The following is a 19,490-nucleotide window of genomic DNA, read 5'->3' as shown; positions in this document are numbered from 1 at the left end:
TAACATATAATGTATTATTTGTTTCAGAGGTACAGGTCTGTGATTCACAATGCTCACCATAGCACATACCCTCCCCAATGTCTATCACCCAGCCACCCCATCCCTCCCACCCCCCACCACTCCAGCAACACTCAGTTTGTTTCCTGAGATTAAGAATTCCTCATATCAGTGAGATCACATGATACATGTCTTTCTCTGACTGACTTATTTCACTCAGCATAATACCCTCCAGTTCTATCCACGTCATTGCAAATGGCAAGATCTCATTCCTTTGACGGCTGCATAATATTCCATTGTATATATATACCGCATCTTCTGTAGCCATTCATCTGTCGATGGACATCTTGGCTCTTTCCACAGTTTGGCTATTGTGGACATTGCTGCTATAAACATCGGGGTGCATGTACCCCTTTGGATCCCTACATTTGTATCTTTGGGGTAAATACCCAGTAGTGCAATTGCTGGGTTGTATGGTAGCTCTATTTTCAACTGTTTGAGGAACCTCCATACTGTTTTCCAGAGTGGCTGCACCAGCTTGCACTCCAGGTGTGGCTTCTATTAAGTACCAGTTCCTGAATACAAAAAGCACTGTAGATGACTAAGTCAATGCTGTGACTAGGACTCACAGTTTCTCCCTAAATCTTTCCTCCCCAGTGAGTATTGGTGGGAGTGTGTAAATAAAACAGCTGATTAGATACATTTTAGAGCTGCCGTCTATTGCTCAATGGATAGATGGGGCCAGAATCAATGGCAAATCACATCTCTCCATTCTATTTATATTGCTTCATGGCTCTCGAGTTTGTAAAAATCACAATTTACATGGGAACACGAACACATAAGAAACAACACTTTATGTTTGCCAAGAGGTTTCTAGATCTCTCTCGCCGGCAGGAAAGAAGCAATGTTGCCGAGCGTGGAGCCTCAAACACGCTACATGCACTTCCACCACCAGAGACCTCCATCGACAGTGGTGCTGCTTGAAACCTTGACTGCTCACTTCTCCGCCCGCACACTCTCTATGAACTCCTGAGGTCTCAGTGGTCACTTTGCCTGAGGTGCCTCCTCGATAGCCCCGAGTCTGAGTTAAACCTGCTGCTCCCCACTCTTTAACGCAATGACAATGCTTAACCGTACGTGTCTCCGGAGACTTTATAAATGCAAGGAGGGCAGGTCTATGTCTGCTGTCTCTCTCTGCCTAGCTTCGTGGTATGCTTCAATTAGGCACTTAATAACTACGCACAACAGGATCAAGCACTGCTTCTAAGAACCTGTGAGCATTTTAAAAGTGAGAGGACCCAGTAAAAACCTCTTTGAAAATAGGATTAGGAAGGAAGAGGTGAACCTCCGTGCCAGCCAAGGGAGGTACATGCCCGAGATCTTCCTTCCGGAGACAAACTGCCATGAGGAGCCTTGTTAGCTGCCAGCCAATAGCTGCTGCCCCTTCAGGGCTGACCAGTGTTCTCCTGGAGGCTGGTCTCGATGGGACGCTCTAGTCAGTGACTCCACATGGCAGGGGAACCCAACACAGGATGCCTCTCACATGCAGTCTTGGCTCTGAGGTGCTTCAATGGCCTGGCCAAGACTTTCTGAGAGCTGCCTCCAGGCAGTCCTCCTAGATTCCCTCCCTATTCAGAGAGATCAGACCTATCCTGTGGTGCTGACACTGTCCCCACCCAGCCCTGCTTCTCCCTCTCCTCTTTAGCTCTCCCTGCCAGCAAATTCGCCTACACTGAAAACCCCACCTTGCAGTCGGCCTCGGTGGGGGTGACCAGATTTCTCATTGTCATTTCAGCTCAAAGAATATATAAGAGTCTTCCTATTAAAAAACAAGCAAACAAACTTAAGACTTAAGGAGGAATTAATATTCTAAGATATGACTCCCAGAGCTGAAGAAATAAAACCAATTCTGAACTGTAAAAGAAATTCATATTGATTTTTCCTTTTTACACATTTCTATCATCATTTCCAAGCCAGAGATTCTGTGAAGGGCACGATTATTTATGTCCCATCAAATTAACAGATCATTCAATTCCCTCACAGGACCTTCAACTTGAAAATGCTTCTAGTTCCAACAAAAGGGAGGCCTGTTATCACAATGAAGTCAGCAACAGCCTGAGAACTGGGGGTGGGGACAAAGTCAGATTTCCAAGATGTTCTCTTACGCCTTTCTCTTCCCAGTCAAAGCAAAACTCAAGTGGCCTTTGGTTTCTCCTCTTCTTTCAGTTCTACATTTTGATATTTTCACTTATTTGTAGGTTTATCTGACTTGGCTAACATTTACGGAGCGTCTGTTACTTGCCACACACTCAGGGGGTCTTGTCCTCATGAGGCTGACACTTTAGTAGGTAATACATGAGTAAATAAAACACACAGTTATTTCACATACTTTTAAGTGGTTCGAAGAAAGGAACTGAGGATGATGTGACAGAGAGCCATGGGAGGGGGGAGCCGGTGGGGCATTTGATAGGATAATAAAGAAAGAACTTTCTGAGGAGGCACGAATCTCAACTGAGACCTGAAATAATAAAGGGAGACACCCTTGTGATGAGCTAAGGCAAGAATTTTCTGGACAGAAGCAGCAGAAACAGCAAATGCAAAACCTGGGAGGGAGAGCACCCCGGGCAGGCTGGCGGGGTAGAGAGAGGTGGCACCTCGCCTCGCCTCCCTTCCAGACACCTCCCTGCACATCTCTCAATCACACACAGGGGGCCTGCCACACTTTTGCTGTATAAATAAGTAAACTCCCTTTTGCAGGGAATTATTTCTGGTAGGTCTCCTCTGACTTCTCCATTAGGAAGTAGTGTTGAAACTACATCCCAGGCATCTCTGCCACCCTCCCAGCAACAGGGAAACACAGAAGAGCATATACAGAACAGCCTCTGGGAGGCTTAATTGTGGATACTGAGCAAGGATAACACGATTATGTTAGCAGAGAGGCCATGAACCAAATGACGACTACGCAGCGAGTTCACAGAGATCTGGGGATCTGGGAGCTAAGAGAAGCCTCTGCTTACCTTTAACATACGGAATCTCCTTCAATTATTATTGTGGAAATAAGAACACACAGATCTACTTAAAGGCCATAGCTGGTGGAGCGCTTACTCTCTGACTGAAGAATAGGTACCTATTTCGAAGATTCTAGAACTCTCCATGGTGTGTTTGTTTTAAAACAGGACGAAAAGTCAGGGGGAATGAAGATCTACTCATCATTCACTACATTTCAAACCCCCCAAACTCAGTCTACACTATGAATTTCCGGAAGGGGTTTGATCAACTGAGTATCTGCACGCTGACAACTGGTTTTAGTTTCCCTGAGAGAAATGGGGGAAGATGTCTGTTAAGCTCTGCAGAGTTGGCTAATGTCGAAAGACAATCCTCCCAGAAAGGTGTGAAGATGTTTTATCACAGCTGTGGAGATGAAGGGGAGATTTATTATGGTTACTAATGCTATTTCTGTCAATGTCTTTGGAATTCTAATTAGATTATTAAAACTTTGCAAACCACTGCATTACCTCCAAGACTCCACACCTCCCTGTGACAAGGGTACTTTTGAAATTAGAGGATCTTGATGTCATAGGTAATGATGCATCGCCAATAATAAAGTTGCAGGGAAATTCCTCCAATAAAAACCAGTTGGGAAAGACAGAACCCATTTATCTTACTTTCTCTCCCAGTTTTATGCCTGAGGATAAGACGTCTGCTGCCCAGAACACGGCCTAGCTTTCTCCACGCTAGCAGCTGATGATGCTTGCTCACATGCGGCAAAGTTTAATGACTTGTCACAGCTACTTACATTTTTTCCCCTAAATCTGAGAGGCAAATCAAGAGATTTATTAATGCAAAGATATTTGAAAGAAGAATATTTTTAAGAGAGACACGAGACAGTGGCAGGTTCAGCGCATACCAATAGTACATCTTAGGGTGCTTTGATTTATAACATAGGCATTCAAAGTGGTACCTGAAGAGAAACAAATTGTTTACTGTTAACCCAGATCCATTTGCAGGTAATAAATGGGCATGCTCTTCAGAGGATGAGGAATGGGTGTCACCCTCTGTCCTCTGCAAGATAACCCCCTTCCTTTAGGTGGAGACCTTAGCTCTTCACATCCCAGTAAAAAGAAGCGTGCGTGGCTTACTTACCATGATGTACGACGCCCTTCAACCCATGGATAATAGGATCCAGTGCGGAATTGTCCCTTGGACTGACCTACATGTAAAGGAAACATGATTGGTTAAATCCATTCTGGCATCAGGCACAACAGCCTCAGTTTAATCTTCTGAAGAGAAAGGGGGAAAATAGACGTGATTTAGCAGGCTGTGCAGGTCTTCCATAGACCATGGCTCTCACCAAACACAAGAGATTTACGACATCATAAAATCAAGTGAGGAAGTCTAAATCAAAAGAAAGAAACTTCTCAGGATACATTAGAACGGGAGAGAAATACCACAGTCCCAGTAAAATCTTAAAAAGCAACCGCAAGACTTCCCTCTTGCTTTTGTTTTATTAAAAGTACACCCGGATCTGCTAAAAAGTCATTGAAAGTCATCAAAGAGTAATCCATCATTGACTGAATATTTCAATACCTTCTTGTGATGTGTTTTTTTTTCTCTCCTTTTTGGAAAATGGATCTGTGCCCTGTCAGCCCCCTCTCCTTTCTAAGGCCCCCAGTCTCCTGTGCTTTACCCCATACTGTACGAGGAATTTCTACGAGTCAAAGCAGGAGAGGGGAGGAGAGAGGGGAGCCTGAAGAGACAGTGTCTCCCAACTTCATTTCCCCTGGGGTTTTCAATTCCCCCAAAGTCAAGTCTCTTACCCATTTTCCCCTAACTTTCTGATATTACTCAGCACAAATTTTCATTCTTGCCCTTTCTAGAAGGCTACAATTCCACCAGCATACTGTAATTTTGGTTTTGAGGTACTTTCTTTTAGACACGTTATTGAAGTATTTATAAATAAAGTGAAATGAAATGATGACTAGATTTTACTCCAAAATAATCCAGGAGTGGACAGCCATTCAGAAAGCGAGCAGGGCATAGATGCAGTGAGACTGGCACTCAATCAATCATTTATGACCTTAAATGAGGCATATCAAGTGCGTCTTGATATACTTTTCTCTACTTTTGTGGATAACTAACTTTTCCCAAATAGTTTTCCAAAATCCATTCTCTGTGGTCAGCATATCTCCTGAACTTTTTTTCAGGAGTGATATATTTTTATTTAATCCACTTCTAACATAATGAAGTTGTGATACTAGTGAACCTTTCAACGTGTAGCAAGACCCAACTTGATGTCTCCTAGTTAATTCAGTGCCATATTAGGTGAAAATTTTAAGGTAACTGAAAATTTTCCACATTCCTCCCCCCACCCCTTACAAATTGTCTGTTGGGTTGCTGCTCCTACTTTGCTCTCAGACAATACCCATACCTCATGCATTTCTTTCTCTTTTCTGCTTCAGCATCTCCAAGTGAGAGTAGTGGTTCTCAACTGGAGGTGGATTTTACCTATCTCTCACTCCCTACCCCCACCCAGGGGAAGAAGAGGGAGGGGTTACTAGCATCACATGGATAGAGGCAGGGCTGCTGCTAAAAATGTCATAATGTTCAGAATAGCACCCCACACAGCAAGAAATTACCCGGCCCCAGGTGTCAATGGGGCAGAAGTTGAGGTTGAGAAATTCGGGTTACGTGCTCTATGAGGTAACAGTGATTACCTATTAATGTCTGGAACCCTGAGTTATGACTAAATTCAAACACAGGTATCATTAGGTATGGTGTTATGTTTACAGACTAATAAAGTGAGGTGGAATTTGGTACTACACCGTAAACACTACAGGTACTTAAAAAGGGATGAGTGAATAAGAACCGAGTGTGTATCAGATCACAACAGTGGAATTCTGGGAGTTGGCATTAGCGTACCTCCAAATTGCCTGACAGGAAGCCCTAGTCAGGGCTTTAACATACCGGTTGAGCACAAAACATTCTTGAAAGGCAAACATTCACAAAAAATACACCAAAATGAAACATTCATATTTACACCATAGCAAGTACTTACCAACATTTCAAAAACCTGGTCAAAAATGGAATCACAACTCAAGAATGCAAGACAAGTGAGTCTACCAGTAAATGTGGCCAAGTTTCCAAAGTGAAAGAATAAAATAAGAGCTGAGAGAAATATCCCATATCAAATTGAAGTTAGAGACAAAAACATGGTCTTCCTTCTCCCTTGTCCAGATTCAGTCTGGCAGAGAAGTTTATGCCAGTTCAACTACCCATAGTTACTCTGACATCTGTGGGAAATGGCAAAAGGGCCACAAACTCCCACCATCCCTGTCACACGTATCTCTGCGCTTTTACTTGGCCACTCCTCCCATCAAGAGGGTCTATCAGCTTCTCCCCTCTTTGAAACTGGGCTTGACCACATCACTTGCTCTGGCCAATGGGACATTGGCGAACATGATATAGGGAGCAGCTGACACAGGGCTTGCCTGCCAGAGGTTTATCCTCTCTTGTTACTCTTTGGAATCCTGAGACCACCAGCTGAAGAATCCCAGGCTAGTCTCCTGGAGGATGAGACAACATGGAGCAGACAGGCAGTCTCCGCTAAGGTCGTTCCAGAATCACCAGCCTCAGAAGAACTACCTGAAGTCTGCAGAGACCACTCAAACTGGTCCCAACCAGAAGAACTGACCAGCTCACCTACAGAGTCATAAAGCAGTAAAATAATTGTTATGTTAACTAATTTGGATCATTTATTACATCAGAAAATTTAACTGTGAGAGAGTTTCTATGAGTGTGTGTAGAAGTGAATGATTGAGGACAGACTATGATGCCAATAATTTTCTTAACCAACACGCTTTGCTTATGATTTGTCATAAAGGTTTCTCAGTGAGGTTCCACATACCAAGACACAGCATCTACCCTCAACCCAACTAACTCATGCATTTCGCAAAAACTGTGTTCCGCCTCCTCTACCATGGCAATATTTCACAGACACTTTAATTTTCAATCCCAACTGTGGGGGGAGGTGATGTTTTGTAGTCAGGGGTACCTTTTAATGCATTCAGTCTTATTTGATGATGAGAAAACTCAAAGAAAATGTTCCAACCCCCCATGACTTAAACCCACCAATAACATTTGGAGCTCATACAAGAGGAAAATAACCAAGCAACCTAATGCAGGTTTACTTTCTGACCACCTCTGGCTACAGTATCTCCATGTCTGATTACTCAGGTCTGGTCTCATTCAAACTCAAGGGCTTGACCCCAGACTTTAAGCAACCCCATACATGAAAACCCCTCTACAATGCCCATTCACCTCCACAGCCCCCACTGCTAGTTTCCATGGCGGGAGTTGAGAAGACGGATCAGGAGAAGGGGAGAAAATAACAGAGATTATTTTTGGCTGGTCCAAGTAACTTACTAATAATACTGAGCTTACTCTCCAGTCTGTGTCTTGGTTCCAAAACTCAGGGTGGGAATCCAAATAGCATGCTAATAAGTGGGTTTGTTCCAGTAAAGGCACCACCCTAACTGAAATAATCCCTTCCATTTACTGTTTCAATTTGTCACTTAAAAAAAAATTCACGAACATAAGCTAAGCAATTTGGACAGCTTTGAAATATGCCTACAGTGAAGAAGGCTGTTTGAGCAACCCGTATTTACATTCTGGTCTCAATCCAGAGTAGAGGGGGCAAGGGGTGGGGGGGAAAAATGAAATTTCGAGTCAGGGATGAACCCTTAGAGCTTCAGTGTCCTCACCTGTAAAATGGGGATATAATTTCATAATGCTGTCCTGAGGATTACATGCGCAAAGCCTGGAGTGTCACGCTGAATCCAAATGCAACATTCAAGAGGGATGGAGATGACTGGGCAACAACCTGATCCAAACGGTCACATTTAAACGAGTGTCAAACAACAGCAATTTCATCCCTGAACTTCTCAGTGTACTTGGCTCTAAAAGTAATACCTACTTGAGCTCACATTTCAAAAGATCCAAATTTATGTTTTATTTGACATCCACTCAACTTCATAATGCCCTGCTCCTTTTAAAGCCACATGAGGAGCTTTCCTGGCTCTTGAAATTTGCCACCTTCCACTCCGATATCAAAGGAGTTGTGCAGTAATACTGAGAAGGTGGCAATTGCACAAATGAGCCTAAAATGACTTCTAAGAAATGGAACCCCCTTCCTCTCCCCGGCCCCCCCCGGCCCCCCCGCCAGCCACCTTCCCCTGCGGTTTGTGTTCTCACAGCAAAACTTAGCTCCTGGCCCTTCCATTTCGGAGCAGCTTTCGTGGCATTAATCATCTTCAAAAGGACGGCATGCCCGCGACAGAGGACTCTGAATTAAAGCCTTTAAGTTGTTTTTAGATATAACAAACTACACAGAGACATCAGCAATACAGGAAACCATGACACATATGTTTGGGCAAAAGGCCGAATTCATAGGAATGCCTAATGAAATCTAATCTTTGTAACATTCTCTTCCCAAAAAATAGACCATGATAAGGACTGAACCAACTATCAGATTCGTAACCAAGTTATCAATAATCTCTAGAGCTGTGTCTGGAATCCAGGCCCTTAGGAGGACCTTGTGGTCTCTCCTGCTGGAAGCCAGATGAAACGGAAGCAGAGAGGCCCCAGCGTTCAGATATCTGCCACCATCTACTTTTCCAGTCCACCGTGCCATTTGGCCCTTGACTTGGATCCTGATTATCTTCAATCTCTCAAGTCCTGGCCATCTGCTAACTAGGATGGCCAAGACAACCTACTTGCCTTGAATCCAACATCGTGCCTTTAGTCCTATAAACGTCACATCCAGCCAATATCCTCTTGTGGGGAAAAGGATTTATGCCTGCTGGGAGTGAATAGCTACACCATTAAACCGTGCCTGCAAAGGAAAGTGACAAACAGCAGGACCTTTTTGGCCTTCCTGAACTGCAGAGGCGATGATCCAGCCCCTCCGAGGGTTAGTGGGTAACTCTGTCCGCTGATCAGGACAAGGGCAGGCACTTCTCAGGAGATCTGATTTCAGATCTGATTCTCCTCTTCCTCCCACGGCTCTCACCTAAAGAGCCACGTAGCAAGGATGCCTCAGCTTCTTTCATTCTGACCTCAACACCTTGGTTACCACTCACCACATTTTGACTCAAGTTGCCATCAGGAGCTTCCTGGCTCAAATCATTCATAACTTGGCCATGTTCACAAACTGCATTTCGGCTAAGCCCGACCCAGAGACAGAACACAGACCAGATTTCTTTATTAATAAATTAAATGCTGGTCGATAATTTAGGAAACATGTCTATGTTCAAGGAGACATAGCATCAAACCACTAACCCACTGATCCACACTGAAAACACTGTTCTCCTGACTTTCCTTATAAATACTCACAAATAGGGCTTTTCTTCATGTATAGCCTACAGCCTCGGTGTCTGATGGGAGAAATTTCTTTTTTTCTCTTTTGACATCCCAGCGATGGTTTCTATTATCTCCTGACTGTCGCTGCTGTCATGGGATCACAAAAGGCAGAATCAGAGGTCTTGGTGCATTTAGCACCCCCAAGTACCATGGAATAAGGTCAGAGAGAAAACACAGACCCAATCCAGAATGAGGCATGGCAAAGGAAAAAGGAGCTCTGTGAAGCTATAGGGCCTTTCATGGAAGGAGGGATTTTAGTCTCCCAGCCAGCTAAAAGCAAGTCACCAAGTATGGACTCTTGGCTAGGAGGATTGGTTAACTCTGAATAAGAGATTTCCAGAGTCATACTTTAAGCCTTATCTCATAGATATGCAGAACATTACAGATGCATCTCACAAGAGAGGCAAGAGCTCCTGGGGGGGGGGGGTGGGGAGGGAGGGTATGGCCCCGTATCATCATCCATTTTCCGGCACTTGACGGGACACCCTCTTGGGACTGGTTTCCATCAACAGATGAGAAAACTCTTAACTCCTCAGCCACGGGAAGGGATTAATATGAAAAGGCAACACAATTATAAATGCTAATAGGATTCACTCCCCCGCCAATGGAGCTGGAGCAATGACACAGCTTACTTACTGTTAATTCATAACATTAGTGGAAACCAGTCAATTTACAAGTTATTCATCTCCAGGGAATTGAGATGCATGGCCAGAGAAGGCCATGGAGGAAATGAATTTAATGCTCTTGGTCTACTTAAACGGATCTTCTCTATCCCTCTGTTCCCACCACTCCTGCTCACCAGAGTATTTACCACTTAATTGTCAGACCTGGCTTGGAGGAGTCTATTACTGGAAAAACCAACGCAGCAGGGTGACAGCGAGGCCCAGTAGCAAATCTGCACTCCTGTGGATCTTGCCAGCAGCATCCTTGCCTATTGTCAATGCAGGCAATTTCTCCTTTTCATGAGGATCAAACTGTCCCGGACTGAGTAGACAATGCCATCTCCTCTGGCTTTGGACTCACTTAAAAACTCAATTTCAAAGCCAAGACAGGAGAGAGAGAGAGAGAGAGAAAATGGGCAGGCTGGGGCACCTGACAAATGGAAGTTCCACATGGTGATTTTTGTCCTTCTTTGTCTTTTTAATGCATTGTGTTTCAGAGCCAAGAAGGTAGTGAGGAAGCCTTTACAGCAGTTCCAAACAGAGACCCAGAACCTGCCTGTCCCACCCCTGCCAGTCTTCTCAAAGTAAAGGTTGCTCTTGAACTGGAAAGAGACAAAAAAAAAAAAAAAAAAAAAAAAAAAATCCCAACCTAGCAAAGTAGGACCGAGAGTCTTAAGCTAGAGTGCAAACCATTTCACACAGATATTGTTATGGTTTTTGAATTTAAGGGGGGAAAAAAGGGGCATGCAATCTGGGGAAGCTGGGGCAAGAGAAGCTTATTTCAGGTTCAGTGACTTGACTCTCGCCTGCAAGTTTCTCTCGATTCAGTGTGGCAGTGCTAGACAACTTGGCCTTTCTCTTGTTAATAATCCTGCCATGCACTAAAAAGCCCCAACGATATCAAAGTCTTGGGGGAGAAAGCAGAGCGGACTGCTTCCACAGGGAGCAAGCAGCTTCAACCAAAACACATTACATGTGAACTCTCACCCTGGCTTTCTCATTCCCCGAAGCAAAAAGCTGCTTAGGGCAGTCCATTTACAAAAGACTCTGAATCCAGAAAGCACTGTGTGGGGACTGCTTTAAATCCCTACCATGTGTGCAGCAAGAAAAATATGAAAGATGAGGCATATCGGATCAAAGGGGTCACCAGATTGATCCTTCTCTTGAAAACATTCCTCCTTAGAAGTAGGTAAGGTCATCAGGTTGGAAATAAATGAAGCATCCAGATGGTGGTATGAGGGATGGGAGAAGACTCTGTAAATACCATGTAGGTACTATATATAAAATATTAAAATGATCTTGCTCATCTTATAGTTCTATAAAGAGGTGATGGGAAAATGGAATGATGCCCTTGGCCTAAATGGCAAGAACCCAGGTCTTATACTCATTCATTCAATAACTATGTGCCATGTGCCAACTGCATGCTGTGGTGGGCTGACACTAAGATGGCCCTCAATGATCCCCAGCTCCAGGTTTTTAGGCACTTGTGTAATCTCCTCCCTTTGCGGATGGGCTGGATCTAGCAGCTTCCTTTTAACAAGTAGAATGTAGCCAAGCCAAAAAGAGACCCCTTCGATGATTAGGTTATAAGAGACTCTAATCTCCACCTTGCTCTCACTATGGTTTCCTTGGCTTGCACACTTTGGTGAAGTAAACAGCCATGCTAAAGAAGCCCATATGGTGAGAACTGAAGGTGGTCTCTGGCCAACAGCCAGAGGAACCTGAGGTCCTCATTCAAAGAGCCCTTGAGGAAGTGAATCCTTCCCCAGCTGAACTTTCAGATGAGACCTCAACACTGGCTGATACTTTGATTGCAGCCTGCTTAGAAACCAGGAAGCAGGGGGGCTCACAGAAACTATGAGATGATAAATGTGTGTGGTTTCAGCTGCTAAGCTTGTGGTCATCTGTTATGCAGCAGTAGATAACCACATGCCAAGAACTGGGGGCTGGGCTATGGCACTGAACAAATCACAGACCTCCTCCTCACAGATCTGACAGTCCAGTGCTCATTCCCACAGGGAGACGAGGGCACTGGCCTCCCTAAAAAATCCACATGTCACCATTTTCCTTACACTGCTGCATCAGCTCTTCAAGGCAGTCCCCACTCCGCTGAACAGGTTCTTGCCTCTTACAGACCTGAATGCTATGTTACACCACAGATTCTAGAGTTTGAGAGGAGGCACTATGTTTAAAATCCAAGTTCCAACCAGGAAATTTGGCAAAAATAGTGAGCAAACCCCAAATGGAGCAAACAGCCATCCATTATCAATTCTGGGACAAAGTGTTTTCAGTAGCTTTTATGTTTGAACAAACATAGGAAACCGATAAATTTCAGCAGCAAACCCGAGGCTTTCTCAAAGAAAGATGCCCCTGGGCAAGGTGCACAGCAAAATGCACCAGTGTGAGCAGCTGCTGCTTCTGATTCACAGCAACCAAGCTAAGTGCAGACTAATTACACACTTCACACTTTTTCTTTTGGAAGGGGCATTTCTTCTCTGTGCCTCTTTTAGAGCACTGGATGATTGCTCCCATACTGTAGCTCCTGAAGATTCATTAAGTATCAATCCACTTTTCCCAAGCAATATCTCATGGCTCATTCCCTATTCCAAACCACACACTTACGTGAAGGATTTGGTGCCCAATACTGTAAATGGGACTTTATGCCATCACTGGCCTCGGGACTCAATCCATTAACTCATTTAAACATCCCATGTATACACCAACAAACCAGTGAAAATTGTTTTCAGGATACTATCATTAAAGTTGGAGTATCTGATTTAAGAGCCTTAGTTAAGCAATGTTTTGGGGGATACTAAATATTATTTAAGTGTACAAATGTCTTCAAATCTATAAATTAGGAAAATTCCTTTCAAGTACGTGATAGTCTACAGGAGGGCCAGCCCCATCTCAAGAAGGACACAGATTAATGCTAACTGAACATCTCAGCTTTGTATTGAAAATGCACCTGAGTTCAACAGAGGATAAAATTAAATTGCAATAAGGAAAGACAGAATCTTTCCCGGCAGGTCTTGATTGATAGAATGTGTTATTTGTAGCAGAACAAAATGGAAAACCAGAAAGTTTGTTCCCAGCAATCATTGTCTCACTGGGCCAACTTTCTCTCCTTTTAGAAAATGATATGATTTCTTCATAGAGCATGCAGTCTACTTATTTAGGCCACAGTGCTCAGGATCTTCCAATTCCTCCAGCAGCTCACTTGAAAAAAAATGGCCCCAGTAGGGGAGGTATAGGTAATATTTAACCAGGAAGAGGTTTATCTTGTGAAAACTGTCATTGATAATGACCTGAGAATAAGTCACTTCTTGGAAAACAATGAGCATGCATCTCCTGTGATGAACTCATTGGAAACTTGCATGTATAAGACTAGCATAGGGGTTAAGCAGAGTCTTTGAAACCAGGTTGGTAGACCCAGGTTCAAAACCCCTCTTCCACTTGACAGTTGGTGATCATGTGAAAGTGAATTACAATCTCACTGTGCCTCAGTTTCCTCATCTGTCAAAAAATGATTACTACCCCTAGCCCCACAGGGTTGTTAAGAGGATTAAATGAATGCTCAGCGCAGTGCCTAACATACCCAGGATTCTATAAAACTAGCCATAGCTACTCTTACCCCAAAGGGGAAGGCATGCCCTGCTGCTACTCAGAAACACACATAAAGATACAAGTACAGTTACTTCTGGCTACAGACAGACCAATAGTATCAGGGTTCCAAGCTAAATCCAGCCAAGCATAAGCTCCCCCACCCCAATTTGTCATTTCAGTAATATGGTAACATCTTTCCACCCAATAGACCAGGAATTAATTTCCACCCAACCCAGGAATTATTTTCTTTCCACACCCATGTATGATGATACCAGAAAGTCCAGAAGATTCTACCTCCTAAACATACCTCTCTCCAGCTCCTCCATTCTGCTGCCTAGCCTACCATCACTCTGAACCTAAAAGACGTCCAACAGCCTCACCTAACCGGCTTCCCTACTTTGTCTGCTGTACCCTCCAAGTACTGGCATCACCTTTAATCAGCTTTAAGAGCAAGAAAAACAAACAACAACAATGATGAAATACTGTTCTGACTGACCTGAGATAGGATCTGGGCATCTGGATGTTTGAAAGCTCCCTGGTGATTCTGACAGTGAGAACCACTGGGTTAGCATGATCCTTCAAAGGGTAAATCTAATCACAAGACATGCCTGCTTAGCAGTTCTCCAGGATCTGGGCCAAGGCCCCCTGCAGAGTTGTACTGCCATGATTCCCATGGTTCCTCACAGTCCAGCCTCGCCAGCCTTCCTCCTCGTTCTTCCTCAGATACTCGTGGGTCTTTCACTTTGGCCCTGACCCTGTCCCCTCTGTCTGATCCTTGCAGGGTGGGTTCTCCTTCTTCAGATCTCAGCTACAAGAGGCTCTCCCCAACCACCCCAACCAAACTGGCCTTACCAAATATGGGCTAACTGATCACTCTCTTGTTCCTCCCTAGCACCAGTCCCTGCCTTGTCACTAGCCGAAGCTCAGAGGGCAACCCAGGTGGTTGGTCCACTGAGGAAATCCAGGCTTGGGGGAGGGGGTCCTCAAAGTTGAAGCAAGTCAGAGGTCTTCATCCCCCCCAGTGTCACCAGGTGCCACCTGTAATGCACCCTGTCATAGCATGACCTGCTTAAACACCTGCCTCCCTGACAGCTTCCTGAAGGCAGGGCTCATCCTTTATTTAATTTGATTTTCTATTTCCAGCTCTATCCACCTGAGTACTGGCACCAAGCAAACACTAACAAATGTTTGCTTTCCAGAAAGAACAACAGGTAGCTATAAAAGAGGCAAGAAGGGGGAAAGAAATAAGAGAGAAAAAAAAAGGTAAGAGAAATTTTTAGCCAAGAAATCTGGGATTTATGTCCCAAGAATCTGATTCCAGTCCTGGCTTTGCATTGGTTGTGTGACCTGAGGTCCATGACTTGATACCTCTGGGCAAGTGGACAGTGATTCACACCTCCTGGGGCAGGCCTGCAGGTGTAGAATGAAAGGATGTGAATGACAACAGGCATCACATTCCACAGCATACAGACCAGGGGACTATTACTATGAGGTGAGCTTTGGTTTTATTTTCTTCCAAATTCACAACTGAAAAGTAATGTTGATAAAGGAAGACTTTGGAAGGAAAAGAAAAAGCAAGACAAACAAGCAAATAGACTAAAATAATTATTAATGAAGACTGCTAAAGCAAGTCTCCTACCTTTTTTTTTTTAATGGATCATAATTTGTTCCTAACTGGTTAAATACATGGTCTTCAAAGTCATGTTGCCTTGGTTCAAGTCAAAGTTCCATCACTGATGGGGTGTGACAGGGGTCAGCAAAAGACGTCATTGAGAAAATTGTACCCACTATCTGTTTTTGTAAGTAAAGTTTTATTGGAACACATCTAAGCCCATTGGTTTACATATTGTCTGTAGCTACTTTCTGGCTACAATGAGAGTTGAGCAGCAAAGCCAAAAATACTTACTATCTGACCTTTCCAGAGAAAGTCTGCCAGTCTTGGCTTCAGGTAAATAAATTACCTCACTTCCCTAAGCCTCAGTGTCCTCAGTCTATGAAATGGAGATACTAACCATATATCCCTCATAGGGCTGTTGAGAAAGTTAAATGAGATACTTAGCACAGCGCCAGGCATTTATATGAAGAATTTGATAAATTTTGAATAGTAAATATTTTTGTTCAATTATCAGTGCTAAACTGTCCAATCAACCAACCACCTGCCTATTCATTAATTGACTCACTAACTTATAAAAATCAACAAATACTGGGGCGTCTGCCTGGCTCAGTCAGTAGAGTCTGTGAATGTTGATCTCAGGGTCATGAGTTGAAGCCTCACATTGAGTGCGGAGCCTACTTAAGAAAAAATAAAATAAAATCAACAAATATTTACAAAGCACCTAATAAGTGCCAACAATTGAAGTAGGATCTATTTGGCTGCACATATATCTATTAGATGAACAAAAGCACATGAAACACAAGAGTATGAAATTTTTCTGTCCATAATGTTCTCAAAGCCTATGAGCTATGCAACAGTGACATGAGTATTAGGAGGTATAATATTAGGACGGTGTTAACCAGACTTTGAGCTTTGTTTTGTTTGAAGAGTTATAATAGGAAGCCGGTGGACTCTTCCACGTTAAGACTTCAAAAAAATCTCCGGGGGAATGACTGATTGATTGATGGTTGTTACAACTCCGGAGCAGGGAGTTTCAATGATGGCACAAAATCTGCCCAAGTTTTATGGCACAAGAAATGAACTGTGTCCATCTGTAAACATCACATGAAAATCTCCTAAAATCTAGGAACAGCTTTTGGCAGGTGTTGTGCTAGTCAGACCTGAATATCACTGCAAAAGTAATTCAAAAAGGCTAACACTGCACTGGGAAACACGAGAGTTGCTTTAGAATGTTAAATCTGTGAAGTCCAACACTGCTTGCTATATAAGACGCAGAGCAATCATTCTGTTGATAGAAGAGCATAGAGAATGAGCCACATAAAGTGGTTTGTCAGCGATGGGGAGCGTCCCCTTTTAGTTCCCAAACTTTCTTATAATTTCGGATAAAACCTTTATAAAATATATTGCAGGCTTTAAATAAGAGGCCTCATTAAGCATCAACTCTAAGATGCAGATGTCCTTAGATTAAAATGGTCCTCCCATGGACACTGAAGCCCCAGATGAAATGTGTGCTGTGATTTACTTTTCATCTGGATTTTAAATCGAGATACAACATAAAACAATAAAGTACACAAACCTTAGGTATACAGCTGTAGGACTTTTCACAGATGTATACACCCCTGTCATCTCAGTGCAGATGAAGACAAACATTTCCAGCATCCCAGCAGGCTCCCTTATGACCCCCCACACCAGTTGGTAACCCCTCCATATTCCATATATATTTAGAATAGGATCATACAGTCTCTCATTTCACCTGCTTTTGCTCATTGCGGTATCAATGAGATTCATCCATGTTCCATGTAGCAATAGTTCTTTTTTTATTACTGTAGAGAATACGATCATATGAATAGATCATAATTTATTCACCCAACATTTGCTATTTTAGTGGAAAATTATGTCTCTTTCTGTCATATAAACCATGACCAATTTGACATAGTTTATGGGAAGGTTTTCAGCCAATAAAGCACCTAAGAGTGTGGGACAACATCTCGGGAAAATAGCACAGCAATGAGACTGAATTTGAATTGTATGCAAATGGCGCCAAAAGGCATGGCTGATACTATGACAGACTAACCATCTGTCCCATGACCAGGGCAGTCAGCAGAGCATCATGGTCAAGTGCAAGGTCTCTGTGAGTTGGGCAGATCCTCAGGTTTCAGTTCTGGATATCAGGCTGACTTTGGGCAAGTCACTGAACCTCATTGCAATTCCATTCTCTCCATCTCAAAATAAGCAGTGAAAAATTCAGTAAACACAGTTTTTTTTTTTTTAAGATTTTATTTATTTATTTGACAGAGAGAGAGACAGCGAGAGCAGGAACACAAGCAGGGGGAGTTGGAGAGGGAGAAGCAGGCTTTCCGCCGAGCAGGGAGCCCGATGTGGGGCTCGATCCCAGGACCCTGGAATCATGACCTGAGCCGAAGGCAGACGCTTAACGACTGGGCCACCCAGGCGCCCAGTAAACACAGTTTTAATAACCTCTTATGGCTGTCGTGAGAACTGAGGCTATAATCCACTTACGGAATATGCACCCTCAACTACTATTATCACTGTACCATAGTAATACAATATATAAAATACATTTGGAAAAGTTGCTTACAATATACACAAACTCTGGTTAATTAAAAACATCATAGTGGGGCGCCTGGGTGGCTCAGTTGTTAAGCGTCTGCCTTCGGCTCAGGTCATGATCCCAGGGACCTGGGATCGAGCCCCGCATCGGGCTCCCTGTTCTGCGGGAAGCCTGCTTCTCCCTCTCCCACTCCCCCTGCTTGTGTTCCTGGTCTATCTCTCTCTGCCCAATAAATAAAATCTTAAAAAAAAAAAAAACTTTAAAAAATCATAGTAAGCTGATTTTTGTAATAACCCTCCTACTTACATTCTCTCCCACTATGAGAATGTGTCTTGGATCAATCAATACGGTGCTTGGTGCAGTTACACTCTATAATGTAAGTTGAAATTCTTAGATAATAAAGAGAAATTAATAATACTTCAAGCACATATATAAGTGACATATGAATTCTTTTCTTTGCACTTAGCTCTCAGTGAAGAGCAAACATGAGTTTCAGAGTCTTTCCTCCATGCTCATTTTTACAGAGCAGTAACCCACCTGCTTATATTCCAACCCCTTGAAAATCTGTTGGTATAACTAAAAACTAAAGAATGCCATTTTAGTTGGGAGTCTGTGTCAGAGATAAACATTCTTTTTAATCTCCTGAGGGAAAGGAAAATTTTCATTTGTGATTTTTAGTCATTTGCATTAGTGTTGGGAAGATAAACCTATAGGAGGTTTATCTATGAATTTGAGATCCTCTGTATATACCACCTCCCATGAAACCGAAGGGAGATTAAAATTCTGTCTGGTTGGAAGTCAGGCCACTGGGGTACAGAAGAGGCGGGAGGCAGGATGATAAGAGAAGAGACAAACGTGATCATGGCCTGGAAATCTATATTTTCCTGATGGCTTGAAAATCGGTAAGCTTTGACTGTGCCTCTGTACAGCTAAAGCATTTAGTTGGATCCCATTTTAGCAAGGTTATAGCTACTACTACTAATCCAAGAGTATAAATTGCTGTTATTTATTTTGGATTAAAAAATTGGTTACTTTTTAAATTAACTTTGTATGTTTTTGTTGTTTCCTATTGACCTACTTATACACTTTCAACAGTTGAAATGGGTGAAGTCATTAGGCTACTACGGGTAGAAGAGAGGAGGCATGAGACGGTATAACGGCACAAAAACTTTGCACGTTAAAATAATGACTTCCAGAACAAAAATGCCCCGTGTTGATGAGAATACTTGTCAAGTAGGTACTGGCAGACTTGGTTCGAGTAGCATTATCCGTGACAACCTTCCAAAATTATTACTGGCATACTCATTACCCCAGGAAATCCACTTCTAAGAACTTATATAAAGAAAAAAATTTGGAAGTAAGGGCACAGACAAGTGACGATAACACTTTGGTGTTGCTCGTTATAGGGAAAAGTAGAAACAACTTAAAAGAATCTATTAATAGCTAACTGGTTAAATTATGGTATCAGTATAACAGAATAAAGTGGTTAAAACAGGGCAAGGAAAATCTGTATTTACCAACATCAAGACATGTCTATGACACACTACTAGGGTCAAAACCACTTTATAGTAAAGTTTCATCCTGCTTAGGTGACACATATTTATAAATGCTTTTAAAATTCCTG

General features: G+C 43.0%; 1 protein-coding gene across 3 annotated transcripts in view; it reads right to left on the bottom strand.

Annotated features, from left to right (window-relative positions):
• Window positions 1-19,490, bottom strand: part of PTPRG (protein tyrosine phosphatase receptor type G) — a 692,071-nt gene that overhangs the window by 152,632 nt on the left and 519,949 nt on the right. For all 3 annotated transcript variants that reach the window (XM_073901477.1, XM_073901476.1, XM_025885589.2), the window contains exon 6: window positions 4,141-4,207. In XM_073901477.1, the coding sequence (XP_073757578.1) occupies window positions 4,141-4,207 (67 nt within the window). The remainder of the gene's footprint in view (window positions 1-4,140; window positions 4,208-19,490) is intronic.

The sequence above is a fragment of the Callorhinus ursinus genome, unplaced genomic scaffold, assembly GCF_003265705.2.
Source record: "Callorhinus ursinus isolate GAN/ISIS: 27379988/994484 unplaced genomic scaffold, GSC_fseal_2.0 scaffold15, whole genome shotgun sequence".
Taxonomy (NCBI): Eukaryota; Metazoa; Chordata; class Mammalia; order Carnivora; family Otariidae; genus Callorhinus; species Callorhinus ursinus.
The sequence above is the reverse complement of the archived record's forward strand: the minus strand, read 5'-3'. Positions and strand labels throughout refer to the sequence as shown.